This window comes from Alligator mississippiensis, chromosome 5 (genome assembly GCF_030867095.1).
Source record: "Alligator mississippiensis isolate rAllMis1 chromosome 5, rAllMis1, whole genome shotgun sequence".
In the NCBI taxonomy this organism is placed as follows: Eukaryota; Metazoa; Chordata; order Crocodylia; family Alligatoridae; genus Alligator; species Alligator mississippiensis.
In genome coordinates, this window is record NC_081828.1 from 39146414 (window position 1) to 39166958 (window position 20545).

Consider the following 20545-nt stretch of genomic DNA (forward strand, 5'->3'; position numbering starts at 1 on the left):
CCGGAAGTAGACGCTCCTCTCGGGCAGGGCGGGGGGAGCAGGGAAGTGCCACCGCCATCTTGGGGGAGCGAGAGACTGCCCCCCACCTCCCCCTGCACCGCTTCGCACCACTCCCCGCGCGTCCCGGCCAGCTCCGTGCCCTCGGGCCTCGGGCCCGGCTGTAGCTGGGGCAGGAGAGGGAGGCGAGGCCGGGCGACGGCAGCAGGGGCCTGGCGAGGACGGGGGGCCGGGCGGGGGCAGCGCCGAGACCTGAGGGGGGGCTGGGGCAGGGGGCTGTGGCCCGAAAGACTTGCTGCGGGGGCAGCCCGAGACCCCCCGGCCGGGGCGGAGCTGGGACAGGGCCCAAGGGCTTCCCGCAGTGTAGAGCAGCGGCTGCCCCGGGGCCTGGGCAGCCGCCGGCCCGGCCGGGGAGCATTGTCCCGCTGCCGCCGCGAGGGAGGAGCAGCCCCGGGAGCATCTAGGGCATCCGTCTGCATCCTCCTGAGTGGGCCTCGAGCAATGGCCACCAACCTGGGAGACCAGCGGGCCGCTGAATGGTGACTACTGGTTTGCAGGGGTGGGGAATAAGGGTTTGATCAGTTCTGATCATGGGACTTGGGGAGGCAGGTCCAGGGATGCCAGGTGTACTGCCAGCTCCTTTGAAGGGTGCCTGTGGTGTGAGGAGGGAAGCTGCATAGTTAGAGGCAGGCTTAGGCTTGTCCCTGCCAGCATGAGCCTCAGCCCCACCGTGGGGATCCTCTGCAAGGAGGAAAGTGCTGTCAGGGATCACTTTGTTGCTTGAAAGTGGGTGCTGTGCCATTTGCAAAAGTTAATGGAGGGGGTCTCGAGCCCCGTGAGGGGGTCTTGAGTCTTATGAGTGGTGTCTTGAGTCCAAAAAGGCTGAGAGCCACTGCTCCAGCTGTAGAGACTGGGATTATGCATGTCGCAAGGGGAGATTTTAATTTGGTTTGAAATAAAGGCTCCCTTTAAACCAGGACTTCTTTGGCAATGTTTGTCTGTCTATCTGTATATACAAGGGGAGAGGTTATATACATCTCCCCTTGTATATAAATGTAGATAGATCTACCCATGTGTGTGCACACTTATGCACGCACAAGGGAGAGCTATCTATATCTGTATATGAGGGGAGATATGTGTATGTATACATATATGTATATGTAAGCATATCTCCTCCCTTTTCTCCCCCTCCACTTTTTATAGAGGCAGATATTGCCAAAGAAACCCTGGGTTAGAGGGAGCCTTTATATCAAACCCAGTTAAAATCTCCCCTTGTATACCCAGTCGCCATGTGTCCTCATCGGTAGCAATCCTGTCACTGAGCAGCTACAAAGGTACACTATTTCAGAGCACAAGCTCACGACTCATGCAGGTCAGGGAAGGAAAGGAAAGGAAAGGAACATCGTGCAGCTGGACAAACACATCGTTTGTCTGCCTGCATGTCTGTGAAACTAGAGTTAGTGGCAGCCTTCAGGCCACTTCTCATCCATCATAGTTAATTTTAAAATGACCTGGGTGGATTCAGCATATTTTACTCTTAAGGCAGGGGTTGCTGCTTGTTCGTGCGTGTCTTGTGCCTGGCGCACCCCAGCCCTGACCTTGGGGAAGTTTTTGCTTCGGTTGCTGTTGTGCTGTAAGCCCAAGGCATTTGAAAATGGAGCTAGGAAGCGTTGGAGGGAGATTGTGGCAGGTTATTGAAAGCCTGGCCTGTACGGTGGTGGTGGTGCAGTGATATAACTCTTTCAATGAGGGCATGATGTAGTGCTGAAATGATAACGCCAGGCAGTCATCTACTGTCGGCTCAGTTTATGCTGTCCCATTTATAGGACTGGAAGTGGCCTTTGGGGCCATCTGCTCCAGCCCTTCATGTTCACAGGCAACCAGTGATCCAAATATCATCACATAGCTTATTCCCCTTTAAGGCAGCAGTTCTTAAATTCTGTAGACTCAAGGTCCCTCTTGGAAAAGTGTCAACTCTTAGTTTTCACACATTTTGACTACAGAAAAATATTAAAGCAGTTATTCTGTTGGAAAGAACTCAGAAAGCCCACAACAGGTCAGAATGAATTTGACACTGTGGGTTCCTATTTGAAATCTCTGGGTTTATTGTATGAATCATACTTGCACACCTTAACAGCATTAGCATTGTGTGGCATGCTGGTCAAGAATTGCTGTTCTGAGAGAATGGGATATTTTGGTGCAAGTACATGTGTTCAGCTATAACTGTGGGTATGTTATGGGTAGGGTGTGCCATGGTAATTACACCCAGTACAACAAACAAGCCCTTAAATTGTTGCCCTTGGTATTGCTGACATCGAGCATGTCCAGTGTATGTGGATGCACAACCTTTAAGCACTTTAGTAAATTGGAAGGAAATAAATATTAATGTCTAATAATGCAAAGGCTGTAGGTTAAATGCATCGGTCTGAGAACTGCACTTGTAAAACAGCTAAGGAATCTCCAGTCAGATGTGGAGTTGGATTTACAATGAAGTGATGCTGAATTAAGGAGGCTGAGGAGAGAGTTACCACGTGTTGGTTCTTCTGTAGTAACTTGTGTGTCCAATCCTATCCTGCAGTAAGTGGAAATTAAACTGCTAATTTAGCTTGGTTCCATTCAGAGCTAAACAGCCCTGGTTTAATTTGTACTTACTGTGGGATAGAACAAACACCTGGGAGAGTTACCTTAAGTCAGCTAATGGGCAGTAAATCCCCCCCCCCTTAACTCCATGTACTTTGTTCCCTTGTCTGTACCCTAATGCAGGCAAAGGAGTCCGAGTGAAATATCTCACTTGAAGGGAGGTGGCCAAACCTGTTCTGCATTCTTTTTAGAAAACAAATTTAGAAGGTGAGGGGGGCAGGGGGGTTGTTTCCAAGCACAGCTGCCCTACTTAGAGAAACTGGGATACAGCTGAGCAAGTAAATAATTTGAGCAGCTTTGTAACTATCTTGTTGAAAATACATAGTAGGTTTGGAGTGTGGTAGCTATTATGGTCCAGGAAACATGGGAGAAGCAAGTGTATTTTGGAGGATATCTTCGATTGAACCAGTTATGTAGTTGGGAGAGATGCTAGACAAGCTTGTGGGTACCAAGTGTCCTCCTTCATGTCTGGGAAAGAAGCATGGATCTTTCCCAGGCTTGAAGAAGGGCACTTAGTGCCGGAAAAATGGTCCAACATTTCTCCCAAACAGTTGGTCCAGTAACAGATATCACCAAAATATAAACCCCTTTGCTTTTTATTGTACATACCAGTTTGCTTAGCACGGTGTTATTCTAAGCCCTGATCTTGCCATGACCTCTGTGCAGGTGAGTCCCTTTCATCCATATAGACCCGTGCTCATTCCCAGGGGTCTACCTATCAGTGTCAACATCAAGCCCATCGCCCCTTGGAGAGCAGCAACCTTAGAACTTTTGAGTTTCTTTTTAAAAGCCTCTGAAATGAGAACAGGTCTCCCCTGTGGCAGATTATTGAGCATTGTAAAGGTTGCTTCTTATGGGAAAACAGTGTGTTTTTTTTTTTCATGTTATGACTTGTAAAGAAATCCCCAAACCTTTTTTGCTTTCACTTTCCCTTTCACCCTTGCTTGGTAACCAATTTAGTAGAGAACTGTTTGTAAGACAAGAAAATTGGTGTCTAGATGATGTAGGATGTGGGTGGTCAAGTTCATTCTACCCCACGGTCTAGATGAGTGGCATGGGTTCAGTCCACAGGGCAGATTGAGACTACGGACCTCCTCCCCTTCCCTTCCCCATCCCCCAGAATACTTGATCCAGTGCCTTCTGGCCATGCTGGGATCCATGCCTTATGCAGTACAATTTTCAGACTGGCTGCAATGGCCACTGGTTCAGGTACTCTGGGGAGGGAGAAAGGGAAGGATCCATGGGCAGCTCATGAATCAGCCCTGTGCCATGTGCATATGTCCTGCTCCATGTGGGTCAGATTAGACACAGGGGGCAGCACTGGGGTGCTGGATGGCAGGGCTCCACAGGCTGGGTGTTTGACCCTGCTGATCTAACAGTTCTTTTTGGCCTGGCCTTCTGTCTGTTACAGGCTGTTACATTTCACCAGCTCTCCCCTGTCTTGGGTCCAGTCACTTGTTTTTGACTAAGAAGAGTTTTCAGCAAGGCATTGAGTTTCAGCTTGAAAACATCAGGCCATGGAGACTTCCCTGCTTCTGGGAGTTTTTTCCAGGGATTTATTGATTTCCCCCTTGCTGCTAAAAATGTGTTTTACTTGGAATTTCAATTTGTCTGGCTTTAAACTCTCAGCCACAAGTTGTGCCTTGTATGGGACATGGATCAAAAATATGTTTAAAGAAAGAAAAGAGTCTTTAGTGGCAATCTCTCCTCCTGTTTGATTTGAACCAGGGTTAGTAAAACGAACCAACAAAAATAACTTCCCAGCTCTTGGCTTCAGTCCTGCGAGGTCTTGGCACATTCTTAACCCTGCAGCGAGACAATTCCATCAGCTCCCCTTAGACACTCTTGCCACGCAGCAAACTTCCCCCGCCCCCCCCCCTCCCCCACGCCCCCGGTCTACTCTATTCCATTGTCTGTACCTTGCTGGGGACCATACAGATCCTCTGCAGGGATATATACTCACCCACCCACCCATGACATCCAAATGTGTTCAAGTCTCCAGTCAGCTGTCCTGTTCCAGGGAGGAGTGGAAAGACGAAACCTGAAAATCGAATATAAAACCCCTTCCAAGCCTTCAATTAACTATCCCTTTTCTTGGGATACCCAAGCATAGGTTTAGAGCCTACTTGCAGGCCTGATACATCCACCAGGAACAAGTCCACTGGGATTGCTTTGTCAGCTGCTGCCCTGGGGTTGGAGAAGGGAACCCTGTGACCTGCCCTCTACTTCTGTTTCCCATAATGGAGGGGATCTGCACTTCCATATTTCTCAGGATACATGTGAAGGGAATGGAGAGGTGCTTGGGTGGCTGTAGGGGAAAGAGTTGGCACAGCCTAGGCCCAAGAGAATAGAACATGGGTATATGGAGCAAGGTGGCTTGCCACAGTCTGGAGAGAAGGGCTACAGTTACACTTCTATAGATGGAGCTTCTGCCTCAGCATATGTTTTTCTGTTACAGTGCAGCTTGCTTCCCTTTTAACCTTTTCTCCTTTACTGTGCCAGTTGGGGACCTTGAATCTAAACCTGTTGTAGAAGCCTCAGTGCCCTCCTTTGGAGTGATTCCCAAGCCTGTACTTGGAGAGGAGGAGGCAGGGCAGCAGATGCCATGGGCAGAGGCTCCTAATGTAACTAGTCTTTTCTCTAACCTCTCCAGGGCCCCGCAGTACAATATGGGAAACAGCAACAGCCGGGAGAACACTATGGAAGGGCCAATGCACGAGAACCCTGAGTGGGAGAAAGCCAGGCAAGCACTGGCCAGCATTAGTAAAGCCAACGCCGCCTCTGGGAGCAGCAAGAGCTCCAGCAGTGCACCAGCTAATGCCCAGGTAAAGAAGACCCAAGGAGGGAGGCCCCACCTGACCCAGGCTACCAGGTTTTGGGTTTCAATCATAGAATCAAAGAGAAGCAGGGCTGGAAGGGGCTTCCATAGATCATCTAGTCCAACCCCCTGCCTGAGGCAGGATCATCCCTATACAAACCATCCTGTATAGATCCATAATCTATCCTCTTAGTAAAACTACCGTCATTCCTCACACAACACAAGCAATAACATCCAAACCTGCCACCAGTAAAGCAGGGGGACACAGCAGCCAACGTCCTACTTCTATGAAAGATTGTTAATATATACTCGAGATCCCAGGTGGAGGGCTATGTGCCTCACTACAGAAAAAACAAAATGCATCACAGCCCACAGTAATCTGGCCATTGGGTAAAATTCCTTTCTGACCCCACCTATGGTGTGATCAGTCTGACCCTGGGTGGAAAGGCAAGATCCTCTAGCCAGGAACCTTCTGGTTTAAGTCCCAGCAATGACACAACCCAGCAGTCTTTCCTGCCCAGAGCAGCAGAGTTGGACCTGATGATCTCACAAGGTCCCTTCCAGCCTTAAACCTCTGTGAACCCAATCCAAATCCCTACCCTTGGCTGCAGCCAGCGCCCAATGCTCTGAGGAAGGCTTAAAAACACCCTGACCCACGTTGCCCCCCCCCCCCCCTTCTGCTACCAGTAAAGCCCATAAATGTGGGAAATCCCCATAGTAGAACAAAAGCATAGCTACAGCTAGATTGTCCCTGACCCCTTTCCTGGAAACCTTCCAGTGATGGAGAGTTCACAACTTTCCTAGATGTCTGTTCCACTGCCTTACCTCTTCTAATGGTGAAGTTTTTCCTTGTATCCAATCTAAACCTACTTTGCTGCAAATTCAGGCCATTGGCCTGCATCCTACTCTGCAGCAAGAGAGAAAAGGTGGAAAAGGTGTTTTCTCTTGCTCTTGCTCTCTTTATGGCATTCCTTCAACTATTTGAAAACTTCCATCATGTCCCCTCTTAAGTGCCTTTTCTTCCAGGTGAAGATGCCTAGCTCTTTCAGCCTCTCCTCATATGACTTTCTTTGCAAGCCCTTTATCAATTTTATCACACATCTCTCCACATGAGCTCAGCTACCCTGAGGTATTGTAGCCTAGTGGATGGAGCACATGACCTAGGCTGGGCAGATGTGGGTTCTGCTTCTAGCTCTAGTCTACTGGATAAAGCTCTGGGTTTCTCACCTTTGACTACTTCCCAAGCTCTCCTGCCCTTCAGCTGTTTCTTGGCAGTGAGTAGGGGCCCCAGCCTCTGCAGGGAGTAACTAAAGACTCCTTTAAATTAGATGGATCAGTTTAAAATCCCCAAGTGGAAAATCGTCAATTTAAATAGTTGTTTTTGTTGTTGTTTAATTTTACGTATTCCATTAGTCCTTCACTCATTGTCTAAAGCAAGGTGCATTCTCATTCATCCCAAGGGTTATACCAACCGGAATTTACAACTGAGGATGAGGGCAATCACCACAATTACTGTGGAATCATTTACCTCAGACTTTATTCCATAGTAAAGATCGAGTCCATGACCAGTTCTAACAAGCTGGCTGCCTACAATTGGTGCTATTGCAGAGCCTGCCACTATTAGAGTCCTGCCACTAGGTGGCAAGACATCTGATTCCATTCTGGAATTAGCCTTTGCTTAATGCAAATAGATTGGCTCTCCTTGCATAGTAAAGCAGAAGCAGGGCATAGTGGCACCTTATAGGCTTATTGTTTCAGAAGGGCATAAGCTTTCATAAGCAACAGCTTGCTTTGTAAGATTCATGGCATGCTGCTGCTTACAAAAGCTTATTATGCCCCTCTGAATTCATTAGACTATACGGTGCCACTCTGCCCTGCCTTCTCCCTGATGTGACTGACCTGGTGAACTACCTTTCTCTTGTAGTAAAGTTACTACATGGCTTTTTAGGAGGTAACTTCACCTTGGATTTCAGTGATTTGCTTTGGCTGTGCATCGTGTGCGTCTCTAATGATACTGTGTAGTAGGGTTGGCAAGGCGGTCAATTGATGTGGGATAGAACAAACACCCAGTCAAATATTATCAGTTGATTGGTCAGTTGACTGCATTTTTTTTTTGACTGGCCAAAGATTATAGCAATTTTACCCAAAAAAACCCCCACACCTTTATTGTAGTTTTCTTGATGGAAATATGAATTCTTAATTGTTTTTTTGACGCATTTAATGGAAAATTTATACTTTTTCTGTGTATTATTTGGACCTATTGGCAATTTTTTAGTTTCTGACTGATATTTGACGGGCCAGTTAACCAAACTTTATTTGACCAGTCAAATACCAAACCTACTATGTAGTACAGCCCATTTACTGTCATAAATGTTCTGTGTCAGCACCCTGAACAGGACCTTGACTATAGTGTCTCATTTTGCAGCATAGGAAGTCACCTTAGGCACATGCTTGTTGAAGCAATTACATGCTGTTTTCTGATTCTTATTAACTTTACAGCCTTAGTATATTAGGAACGAGCCAATGATACATTGCACACATGTTAGATAATTAATTAACTTCTTGCTCATGATTTGCCTTAGACAGTTGCTTTAAACTGGTAACTGGAATTTAAATACATGCAACAGCCTGTAGAATTTATTTTCATTATGCTTTAAATGCTGTGCTTTTTTAAAAAGAAAAAACTGATTATAATTTGAAAAAAAAGTATGATTTTTTTTTTTTTTTAAATCAATTTTTATCACCACACCACCCTGCCCCCTCACTTAAAATGACAGTCATGCCTTACCTGTTTGCCGTGGTAACTACTGGTAGTAGTACCACAGCCCCAAATGAGGACTGAGACCCCCACCATGCCACACTGCTACCAATGCAGCCCTATAAGCACTTCTCACCCATCTCCTGCCTTGGTTAGGTTGTCAGGCACATGTGCAAGGTGCGTGCACTCTCTTGGCTGTTGCGTGTCCATGCTGCCTCCTGGCTGTGGAGAAAATCTAGGCAGCCTTTCTGCATGGTGTGGTTTCATAGTTTGTAGGGTCGAAAGGGACCTGAGCAGATCATCAAGTCTGAGCCCCTGCCATGGCAGGAAAGAGTACTGGGGTCAAACGACCCCAGCAGGGTGTTCATCTAGCCTCCTCTTAAAGACCTCCAGGGTAGGAGCCAGCACCACTATTCTTGGAAGTTGGTTCCAGATCCTAGCCACCCTGACCATGAAGTAGCACCTCCTGATGTCTAGTCTGAATCTACCCTCTGCCAGCTTGTGACCGTTATTCCTTGTCACTCCTGGGAGTGCTTGGAGGAACAGGGACTCCCCAATGCCTGCTGGTCCCCTCTGACTAGTTTGTAAATGGCCACTAAATTCCCCCCCTCAGCCTTCTCTTGTGGAGGCTGAACAGGTTCAGGTCCCTTAGCCTTTCCTCGTAGGGCCTGCCCTGCTGCCCCCTGATCATGCGAGTGGCCCTCTGAACCCTCTCCACATTGTCCACATCCCTCCTGAAGTGTGGCGCCCAGAACTGGACGCAGTACTCCACCTGTGGCCTGACCAGTATCACAAAGAGGGGGAGGATCACCTCCTTGGACCTGCTTGAGATGCATCTGTGGATGCATGACAAGGTATGGTTGGCCTTCCTGACCGCGTCCCCACACTGTCGGCCCATGTTCATTTTGGCATCAATAATGACTCCAAGATCCTTTTCTGCCTCTGCACTGACAAGGGAGTTCCCCAGCCTGTAGGTGTGCTGCTGGTTCTTCCTCCCCAGGTGCAGTACCTTGCACTTGTCAGTGTTGAAACCCATCCTGCTCTCATCCGCCCACCCCTGTAACTTGTCTAGGCCCGATTGCAGCCTATTCCTCCCTTCTAGCATGCCCACTTCCCCCCACATCTTAGTGTCTTCTGCAAATTTGAACAGGGTGCTTTTTTTACCCCCTTGTCCAAGTCGCTGATGAAAATATTGAACAGTGCAGGCCTGAGGACCAAGCCCTGGGGAACCCCGCTGCCCACATCTCTGCATGTCGAAAATGACCCGTTCACCACCACTCTCTGGGTGCGGCCCTCCAGCCAGTTAGTGACCCATTTGACTGTGTAGGTCGCCAGAGAGGTGCCTGCAGCAGTGCATCCTGGGAAGTCCTGGCTGCAGCAGGGGCTTGTGGTTACTGAGTGAGGTGCCTGTCATTCCTACTGATTCCTCCTTCTGTCTCTAGTATTCATCCCAGCAAGGAGACCTGAGTGCCATGCAGCAGCAACAGTATTACCAGTGGTACCAGCCATATGGTTACACGTATCCATACAACTACTACTACCCAATGGTGAGTAAGGACGTAACCATTAAGGTCTCCTACTGTCAGCATCTTGGGGACTAGGATCCAAAGGGAGGAGCTTGCTGTCAGCAAGGTAGCACAGCCAAGTGGTTGACACCCCCTCAGGGTGTAATGGGAAAACCTGAGCTCCCCTCCCACCTTAAATGATTTTTCCAAAGCAAGGGAATATGCTCCTCAGAGTTGCTGAGTCATGGATGGGAGGGAGGCTTCCAGCATCTCCAGAGATGATGGTGGGGGGGGGAGATGATAGAGAATTTATCCAACATTCTGAAGATGCCACCAGCTCTCTGACACCATTCTGTGTTGTGGGTTGTTCTCTACAGAATGTCTATCCTGGCTACAACTCTCCCAGCCAGTATGGGGTTGCGGGCTCATATTCCTCATCAACACCCCAGCAGCCGCCAGCTCCAGGCCAGCACCAAGGGAACATGAACCAGGTGAGATATAGACTGCTCCTCACCCCCACCTCCCAGTCATCATGGCCTCTGGTTCCCCACTTCAGCAGCTTGTGGGCAGTTGTTCCCTTCATTCCTGAACCAGGAATGGTGTTAGGGTTGTGGCCTGGTGTTCCAAAAGCAAGAGCACATGGGATGGGTGGGCACTCTTGGCTTGGCAGCTTCCCTGGGGTTTGACTCTAAGCTTCTTGCAGGAGATTGACCTATTAGTTGGAGCAGGGTGGCTGGGAGCCAAGATGCTGGGCTTCTTCCCCCAGCCTTGGGATGGGAGTGGGTCTGATGGGTTAAAGCAGGGCATCCTGGGAGCCAAGAATGCTAGGGGTGCAGCAAAAGAGATTTTTGGGGCTGATGCCACTAGCCATTTTTAAGGAGCCATATCAGCCAATACCAATCCAATTCTGATATGCAGCCCTGCAGCCTGGAGAGCTGCGTCCAACTAGTGAGTCTGTTGTGAGGGAAGGTGTGGGGGGACCAAGGCCCCTTCGATGGAGGAAGTGGGGCTTGGGCAGAGGCAGCTGATGCCCAGCCAGGGCGGGGCACAGGATGGAGCCACGATTCATCTGGGGGTAGCCGGGGTGGCAGCTCCCATTGCTGCACATACCCCGAGAGGGCATAGGGAGTGGGGGCATGTGCCCCCAGATCTGCATGCAGGGCAGGGTGGGCTGCTGCTGGGGCCAGGGCTGCGCTGGACTCGTCCCAGCAGGGGGGCTGGGCTGGGCTGCTTTGTGGCAGGCAGTGGCAGTGCTGGGAGGGAAGCAATGGGGGGGGGGGGGGGGCTACAGCAAATTTTGGGGTGGCTGCAGCCCCCCAAACCCTCTTCCCAGCACCACCCACCCTGAGCACAGCCTGCCCTCGCCCCACACACAGATCTGGGGATGCCCCCTGGTCAAGACCTGACTCTGTCCTATGCCCCACACTGCCCAGCTGGGTAGCCCCTGTCCCAACACCACTGCCAGCCCTATTTCCTCCCTCACTGCAGGGGCCTTGATCTGCCTCCCATGCTTATGCCCTCCCCACTTATCCCTTCCCCCAGCCAGACCTGGCTGCTGTCCATGCTGTAGGGCTGCACTCCTGGCTGCATGCATGCTGCACCTGTGTGCATGCACACGGCATTTATTGGCCACATTATCAGCTGTGTCAGACAAAAAACGCTGATTGCCAATACTCGCAATTTTCCTCATCAGTGCTGATCCAACATGGAGCCTGTGTGTCAGTGCACCTCTACAGAATGCTATCGGTTGTATGACCTCAAAAGATCCTGAGTTGCAGTGGCAAAAGACACTTTTCCACCTTTAACCAGGGACTGTTACCCCCTTGTTGTTTATCAGGTCTTAGGACAAGAGGCTGAAAACTACCTACTCTATCCCGGGGAATTCAGTAGGGCTGCACTGGAGGGCTGCTGGGGGTCAGGCAATCTATCCCAAGTCCCCCACCATTCTGCTGTGTTTATCGTTCTGCTGTGTATGGCTTTAGCAGGGAACTCTTCAGTAAACTAAATCACAAAAAGAAAGCTTATAAGAAGTGGAAACATGGACAAATAACTAGGGAAGAATATAAGAGCATTGCTTGGGCATGCAGGGATGAAGTCAGGAAGTCCAAAGCACAGTTGGAGTTGCAGCTAGCATGGGATGTAGAAACCTTTCTTGTTACCCTTCACAAGTATGTTGGTAACAAGAGGATCAGGGAAAGTGTGGGTCCCTTACTGAATGGGGGAGGCAACATAGTGGAAGAGAATGCAGAAAAGGCTAAAGAGCCTTTTTTTTCTCAATCATCACAGGCAAGGTCAGCTCCCACACTACTGTACCAGGCAGCACAGTTTGGGGAGGAGGTGAGCAGCCAACAGTGATGAAAACAGGTTAGGGACTGTTTAGAAAAGCTGGACATACACAAGTCCATGGGGCTGGATGGGATGCACCCAAGGGTGCTGAGAGAGTTAGCTGATGAGATTGTAGAGCCCCTGGCCATCATCTTTGAAAACTCATGGTGATCAGAGGTCCCAGATAATTGGAAAAGGACAAACATAGTGCCCATGCTTAAGAAAGAGGAAAAAGGGAACTGCAGACCAGTCAGCCTCACCTCAGTCCCTGCAAAATGGTGGAGCAGATCTTCAAGGAATCCATGTCTAAGCACTTGGAGGAAAAAGTGATTAGGAACAGTGAGAATGGATTCGCCAAGAGCAAGTCAGGCATGACTAACTTGATTGCCTTCTATGATGAGATGACTGGCTCTGTGGATGTGGGGGGACAGGTGGATGTGGTGTACCTTGGTTTTAGCAAGGCTTTTGATACAGTCTCCCACAACATTCTCACAGGCTAGCTAAGGAAGTATGGACTGGATGAATGGAGTGTAAGGTGGATAGAAAACTGGCTAGAGCACCGGGCTCAGAGGATAATAATCAATGACTTGATGTCTAGTTGGCAGCCGGTATCAAGTGGAGTGCCCCAGAGATCGATCCTGGGTCCGGTTTTGTTCAGTGTCTTCATCAGTGACCTGGAAGATGCCATAGAGTACACCCTCAGCAAGTTTGCAGATGACACCAAGCTGCGGAGAGTAGTAAATATGCTGGAGAGTAGGGCTAGGATTCAGAGTGACCTAGACAAATTGGAGGATTGAACCAAAAGGAATCTCCATGAGGTTCAACAAGGACAAACGCAAAATCCTGCACTTAGGACAGAACGGTCCCATGTACCACTACAGGCTGGGGGCTGATTGCCTGGGCAGCAGCTCTGCAGAAAAGGACGTGGGGGTTACAGTGGACAGTAAGCTGAATATGAACCAGCAGTGTGTCCTTGTTGCCAAGAAAGCTAATGGTATACTGGACTGCATTGGTAGGTGTGTTGCCAGCAGGTCAAGGGAAATGATTAGTCCCCTCTATTCAGCACTGGTGAGGCCACATCTGGAGTACTGTGTTCAGTTTTGGGTCCCCCACTACAGAAAGAATGTGGACAAATTGGAGAGAGTCCAGTGGAGGACAATAAAAATGGTTAAGGGGCTAGGGCACATGACTTACAGGAATAGGCTAAGGGAACTGGCCTTATTCAGTCTGGAGAAGAGAAGACTGAGTGGGGATTTAATAGCAGTCTTCAACTACCTGAAGGGTGGTTCCAAAGAGGATGGAGCTGGACTGTTCTCAGTGCTGGCAGATGATAGAACTAGGAGCAACGGTCTTAAGTTGCAGCAAGGGAAGTTTAGGTTAGATTTTAGGAAGAATTTTCCGACTGGGAGGGTAGTAAAACACTGACACAGGTTACCCAGAGAGGTTGCGGTATCTCTGTCCTTGGAGGTTTTCAAGACCCGACTAGACAAAGCTTTGACCAGGATGATCTAGTTGTGGATGGCCCTGCTTTGAGCAGGGGGTTGGACTAGATGACCTCCTGAGGCCCCTTCCAACCCTGATTTTTTTCCTGTGATTCTATCCCTGGGTATGACCCAAGGTGGCTTCTGGTTCACAGTGTCTCTCCTTCCCAGCCACCAGTCCCTGGCCTTGATGACAGCATGCCCTATCCCAGCCAGCAGCATCAGCTTGCCACCTCGACCCCCCCACAGCCTCCTCCACAGCACAATGCCCACTCCATGGGGGGTGCAGGCCAACAGCAGGGCAACTCCTCTGCACCCCAGCACCCGCAGCAGACCTCATCCGGCCCCTCCTATGGCCAGCACTCGTACTCAGAGGGGCCCAAGCCTAAGAAAGGGCAGCAAATCTGGAACCGTATGAAACGTGAGTCCCAACTCAGGCTGGCTCTGAAAGGGGTGGTGCTGGGAGACAGGACTCCTGGGTTCTCTCCCAGCTCCGGGAGGGTATGAAGAGTTCTGGGGAGCTGGAGCTTGGAGTGGAGAGCCAGGACTCCTGGGTTTTGTTCCAGACTCTAGAACATTAAGGGGTTGTGGGGGGGGCTAGGAATCAGGGTTCCTGGCTTGTTAGCAGTCTTTAGCAGACTCTGTATGAACTCAGGCAAGTCCTCAAAGGCAAGCTGCAGTTAATGACTGTAGCTGTCTTGTAACCCGACAGCGGTGTTCCTGTGTCGACATCGGCATGCTTTGCTTATGCAAACAACCTCCTCCCCCTACTCCCAGCCTCTTCGCGGTTTGTTCTGTGTCGTGCTCTGTGAACCTACAGCACTTAACTCCTTCCTGCCTCCTGGCAATGGAAACTTTCATCCAGAGCACCATATTAAAGTATTTAGCCATCTCCTAACACATTTTCATTACTGTCACTTTCAGCATTGCTGCTTAGTGTCAAGATGCAGCTGCCTCAGGTGAAGTTCAGAGAGCATTTATACCAGGATGATTCTTCTGGTGCTAAAATGTGGCTGCCTCTGGGGTAGGGGTGCACTGTGGAGCTGCTTATGCAGGGACCTCACTCAGTGCTGATGCAGCCGTGCTGATGCAGCCATCTCTGGTGTAGGGTGTGTGGGAGCTCTCTTTATACACGAACCTGTCAGCTGATGGTGAGATGCAACTGCCTCTGGGATGGAGGGCGCGTCCCAGACCTCAATCCATGTCACTCCAGTTTAGGAGAGGGCATGCATGAGAGTGCAGTTAGAATTAGAGGATGGATTTTTAGCACCTCTCCCAGGCTCAGCTCCACTGGCTGCTCATGTGTCCATTTGAGTTTGAATAGCTCTCTCCACACTCGAGTTGCTGACAGGTGACACGTGACAGGGTCTTGAGTAAGTCCATCCCACAGGCCTCTGAAATCAAAGCTCTCCTTCTTTCTTTTAGCCATTGGGTAACATCCACTTTTCCCACTTCTTTCTCGCAGAAGCCCCTGGTGCAGGGGGCCTGAAATTCAACATTCAGAAACGCCCTTTTGTACTAACAAACCAGAACTTTGGGGGCGCAGAACAGCATGGTAACTTTGGCTCACAGCAGAACTCGGAGAAGCATCATAACCATGGGTGTGTATCCCCTTCACTGAGCCCGATGGCCAAGCAGCTGGGATGGGAGGAGGTGGTACAGACCCAGGGCCCTGTTGATTTTCAAATCCCACCTCCGCTATATTTTCCTCCCCAGCCAGCCTTTTTCAGAGGGAGCTTTCATATGACCCAAGGAGCAGTCAAGTCCAATGCAGACCAAACAGTGCAGGTTGAAGCTATGTCACATGTGCAGGGCAGTTTCCTGACTGCACATGCTGGGTTTGGTGGTAGGAGATGCAGTTGTCAGATTAATTTTCTCCCTTTCTAAGTCAGAGGAGCATGTAAATGGCCATAAGCAGGGAAACAGCTGAAAAATCCCCAGTCAGCAAACACGACTGGATCTAAATACCCCTGTCTCCCAGATCTGTATTTTGATCTAATGCTGAAGGTGGGAGTCTAACCTCTCTGTAAGCCCTGTCTGTAGCAAGTGGTCCGTGCCCTCTGTCAAAGGGATACCTCTTCCCAAACCCTTCCCCCAGCTAAGCGTCTTCTCATGATCCCTAAATGAGGCCACAGTTATAGGCTCGATTCTCTGACATCTGTCTTGTTTCCCCTTCCCCCAGCTCATCGGCTGGCAAACCTGAGGACTGGCCCCAGGACATGAAGGAATATGTCCAGCGCTGCTTCACTGCCTGCGAGTCTGAGGAAGACAAGGACAGAACAGAGAAACTGCTGAAAGAGGTTCTGCAGGCCAGGCTGCAAGACGGCACAGCCTACACCATTGACTGGAGCCAGGAGCCGCTGCCAGGGTGAGTGGGTGCCTGGAGGTAGGGAAGTAGTACTAGCGTGTTAGAGCAGTGGGGGCTAGGACCCAGAACTCGGTTCCGTTCCAGCCCTGAGGGGAGTGGGGTATGGGTTAGAGCAGGAAGTACCAAGGTTCAGGACACCGGGGTTTTGTTCTTGGCTCTAGGAAGGCTAAGAAAACTAGGTGCTGTAGAAGGAGCAGTAAAGAGCCAGGACCCCTGGCTCTTATCCCAGCTTCAGGAGGGGATGTGGGCTAAGATTACTGGGGCCTCTGTCTTTTAGGCTCTGTCAAGGTGGGCCTTGGTCAGCTGCTCCTCTCCCCCCCAGTAACACACGCGCTCTCCTTTCCAGTCTGGGCAGGGACGGCATCTCTGAGAGCCCCAAGAAAAAGCGGTGGGAAGTGTCCTCGCTCCACTCTCCACGGGCCTCTGTGCCCTCAGGCCTGGCATCGCAGCAGCAGCAGCAGCAGCAACAGCCCTCACAGCAGCGGGTTGGGGCCAGCACCTTGGGCCCCCCGGCCCCACGTGGCGGGGTTGGTGGGACAGGTGGTGGGGCTGGGGCTGGCCGCACCCGTGGGAATGGCTTCCCCACCAAGTTTGGGAACCGCAATGTCTTCATGAAGGAGAACAGTTCATCCTCCAGTGCTGGCTCTCGCTCCCGCTCCTCGTCGCGCTCACCCAGCCGCCACTTCAGGCGCAGGTAGGGCCGGGCCTGTACTGGAGTCACAGTTACATCCACAGCTGCACTAACACAGACCTATTTCAGGCTTAAGAACTGCCATTTAATGAGCCAGCCCATAGGTCTGTCTTGCCAAGTCTCCTGTCACACAGGGACAGAGAGGATGCTGAAAGGGAGAATGAACAGGGTATGACCACAGTTTTTCCTGCTGTTCCTCTGTCACTTGCAGCTTCAAGCATTTAAGGTCCAGGAAGTTCTGATTTGGAGGCTGTGCCCATCACTCCTGTGGTCAATAGTTATTGATGTCCCTTTCCTCCCAAGGATTTGTCCAGTCCCTTTTTGAATCGGGTTAAACAGCTTCCACAGCATCTGGTGGCAATGAGTTCCTCACTTCAATTGCATGCTGTACAAAAAAGAGCTTCCTTTTGTTAGTTTTAAACTAACTACCTACTAGTCTCATTTTGTGACCCTTAGTTCTTGTCTCGTGAGAGACGGTAAATAATAATAAATCCATGAGACTTTCTCTTCACTGTTCACTAATTTGTAAATCCGTCTCATGTTCCCACTCAAGCATCTCTTTTCTAAACTGAATAAGCCTAGCCTCTCTAGTGTCTCCTCAGATGGAAGCTTCTCCACACCACTGATCATCCTTGTTGCCCTTCCCTAGTTCTTCTGGAACCAGTTCTGGAAGCTCCCTGATGACTCCAGCTTTGCCCTCATATCATGGCTGAGCTGCACCACTCTAATACCTATGTCTCCCTTGACAGTGATTCCCACTCAGACTCGGACAGCTCCTACTCCGGCGGCGAGACCCGCCTGGGACCCCGCAGGGGTGCGCAGAAGAACCGTGGCAGAGGGGGGCACATAGAGAGGGGTCGCATGAGGATGCAGAGGGGTAAAAGGTACGGAGGGGAGTCCTGCTTGTGCCAGAGAAGGAACAAGCTCTCTCTAACCTCAGTGTCCATGTAGGGGCTGGCTTTACTGTACAACGCAGCCAAGCTTAGGAGCTAGGACTCCTGGGTTCAATGTCCAAGTCTGGCAAAGGAGGGGAGTCTGCTGGGTTATAGAGCAGTGGGGCTGGGAGACATAATACCAGTTCTTTCCCAGCACTGGTGATGGGAGTGGGGGCTGGTGGTTTGGAGCAGGATGCCTGAATTCGCACTCCAGGTCTGGGGAGGGAAGCAGGGGCTGGTAGGTTGGACCCAAAGGGTTGGGGAGCAGGACACATGGGTTATATCCCTGGCTGTGCCTCAGACCCCTGACCCTGTCATGACTTCCATGTGATGTGCAGGCATGACCAGGGCCCCTCCAAGCGTAACCGCAAGAGGGCCACCATGGACTATGAGGACCCTGAGAAGGAGTTCAAGAAGCAGCGGCGGGCGGCCCGCTTCCAGCATGGCCACTCCAAGAAGCTGAGGCTGGAGCCCCTCATCCTTCAGATCAACAGCCTAGACACAGCTAGTTCTGAGGGCCCTGACTGGAATGAGCTCAAGATCATGGGGACCAGCCAGGAGATCACCAAGCACTACCTGCGACTCACCTGCGCCCCTGACCCCTCAACCGTCCGGCCTGTCTCGGTGAGCACCGATGCTCCCTGTCCCTGGCTCTGTCACACACATGAGCCTGGTTTCCCCAAGCTAAGATGAAGGGGGATGGAAATGCTATCACGGGTACAGAAATACCACATGAGCCACCAAAGCCAGGGACCGAAAGTTTCAGGTGCCACATGAAAACTGACAGCCACAGTTCTCTGGTGTCAGTGCAGCTTAACTGGAGAGAGCACCAGCCCAGGACCCAGGAAGAGCTTCTGTCAGCTCTACAGCCTGCTGTGTGACCTTTAGCTCACTTCTTCCTAGTGCCTCAATTTCCCCACCTTTTGTCCTTATAGATTTGTAGAGGGTTTACTTGTGGAGGGAGAAGGGTGGGGTCATGGTTGGAGTGTAGGCAACATCCCTAGGAGCCCCAAATCTTGGCTGGGGGTGGGGCATATGGAAGAGCTCCTTTCAGCTGGAGAGTCTGAACAGCATGTGGCATTACAGCCATCTGCAAGGCAGTAATAGGGTGTCTTGTAGCCTAGGATCCAGCTTGGCTTCAAGGCCCAGTGCCGCCTCAACTGCCAAGGGAGGGGTAAATGATCTGTCCCCAGAGAGAGAAACCCCTAATAAAGATAGTCATTGATCTCCTGTCCATCCCATCACTCACCAAGGATAACTGTCCTGCAGGTACTGAAGAAATCTCTCTCCGTGGTGAAGTCACACTGGAAGGAGAAACAGGACTATGTCTTTGCTTGTGAGCAGATGAAATCCATCCGGCAGGACCTCACGGTGAGCCCCACTCCATCCCTCTCCTGGGCATTGGGAGCCATGTGAGGGTCAGCTGAGGGCTGCCTGCAAATATCTTGAGCCCAGCTGCTGTGGGACACTGGCCTCTCCAAAAATGGAGCAATGACTGCAGCATAAAGCAGGGTGTCTGCACACTGTTGCACCTGAAGAAGACTAATCCTGTTGCTGCTGCAGTCAGCTTTCCTATTTGGACACGCCCTGAACAGCCCAAACAGCAGGCTGGCAGGGTCTTCCTAGGGCAGTGAGTCCAGCCCCCTGCTCTTGTAAGTAATTATGTAAGGCAGTCCCATTCACTTGCTGATCTAAACACCTTAAATATCTCTGGGATTTTGGTGATCCCACCACTGTTACTGGAAGGCTCTTCCCAAGCTTCAGTGCTGTGCTGGTTAGAAATGTAATTTCTAGCCCAAGTTTGTTCCCATCCAGTTAACATCTGGTCTGGTGCTGCTGTTGGCTCCAGTAGCTCTTCTCCCTGCTTGGTATTCCTCCGTGGATGTATTGATAGACAAGAGTTACATTTCTTCTCTGCCTGTGCTTTGTCCAGCTGGTCTCTCATAAGAGCTGCTCAGTCTGGTAACTTTTCTCTGCATCTGTTCCCCAGTCAGTCCTTGTGTATTAGGCACAGGTGGCCAGAATTGCACCTGATTATTCCATGTGAGACCTTGCCAGGGTCTTGTTACAGCAGTATCAGCACTTTTCTCTTTGGTGTGGTTTTGTTTTGTTTGGACATTGGGGTCTGAGAGGGGAAGTAGGATCTAGTGGCTTAGAGCAGGGGAACTGGGGCTCCTCTGTTCTCCACAGTGTTCTGCCACTGGTTTGCTATGTGACCTGTCAGGGTTGGCACTAGCAGCCTGCCCCCAGATAAGAACTCATAACCCCTTAAGAAGACTGTCTGCCTCACTGGATCTGGTGGCTGCCGATGGCACCTGCCATCTTTCTGTTGCTTCCCCTCAGTTCCTGCAGAGCCAACTCCTCAGCATCAAGGGTTAATGTGTCTCAGCTCCATCACATGTGCTAACTGTGTTGCTGGCAGTTGTGGCTAGCTGTCAGGGCAACAGCTAATCCAAGCTGCGGCCACTCCCTTTTGGCCTGCTTATCAAGAGCCTAGGCCTTCTGCCCCAGCTCAGAGGCCTCTTTGTGGCTGCTTTCAGCCAATGCTTGTGGCTGAACAAGGGCATGTATGGTAACACTGCCCCTCTCTTCTCCCCTCTTTCCCAACCCCCAATTTTAGGTTCAGGGTATTCGCACAGATTTCACAGTGGAGGTATACGAGACCCATGCCCGGATAGCGCTGGAGAAGGTGAGTGTGGGGGAGAGAAGCCAGTTGTCATTGTGAGGTCTGTCAGTGGGAATAGCTGTGCCAGGGGTAGGGCATCATCAGCATCTTGCTGATCTGTCAGAAGAAATTGAACCCTTGTTTTGGGCATGCCTTGAAATTTGCCAAAGCAGGAAGGGATGCTAGGTTGGACCCAATGGCTGGAACTCGTGGGTTCTGTCCCTGGTTCTGGTAAGAACAGGAGAGAGGTCTAGGGGGTTTAGAAGTAGGAGACAGGACTCCTAATTTATACCCCCAGTTATGGGCAGGGAGTGGGGGGCATTTTGGTTTAGAGCAGGAGAGGCTGAGATTCAGGATCCTGC

At 50.6% G+C, this 20545-nt stretch overlaps 1 protein-coding gene across 1 annotated transcript in view; it reads left to right on the forward strand.

Annotated features, from left to right (window-relative positions):
* Window positions 1-20545, forward strand: part of LENG8 (leukocyte receptor cluster member 8) — a 25006-nt gene continuing 4461 nt past the window's right edge. Inside the window, exons 1-12 of the mRNA XM_006261913.4 lie at window positions 1-536; window positions 5291-5462; window positions 9656-9760; window positions 10096-10209; window positions 13696-13945; window positions 14990-15125; window positions 15707-15892; window positions 16239-16586; window positions 17333-17467; window positions 17857-18142; window positions 18788-18889; window positions 20139-20207. Of these exons, the coding sequence (XP_006261975.2) occupies window positions 499-536; window positions 5291-5462; window positions 9656-9760; window positions 10096-10209; window positions 13696-13945; window positions 14990-15125; window positions 15707-15892; window positions 16239-16586; window positions 17333-17467; window positions 17857-18142; window positions 18788-18889; window positions 20139-20207 (1941 nt within the window). The 5' untranslated portion in view covers window positions 1-498. The remainder of the gene's footprint in view (window positions 537-5290; window positions 5463-9655; window positions 9761-10095; window positions 10210-13695; window positions 13946-14989; window positions 15126-15706; window positions 15893-16238; window positions 16587-17332; window positions 17468-17856; window positions 18143-18787; window positions 18890-20138; window positions 20208-20545) is intronic.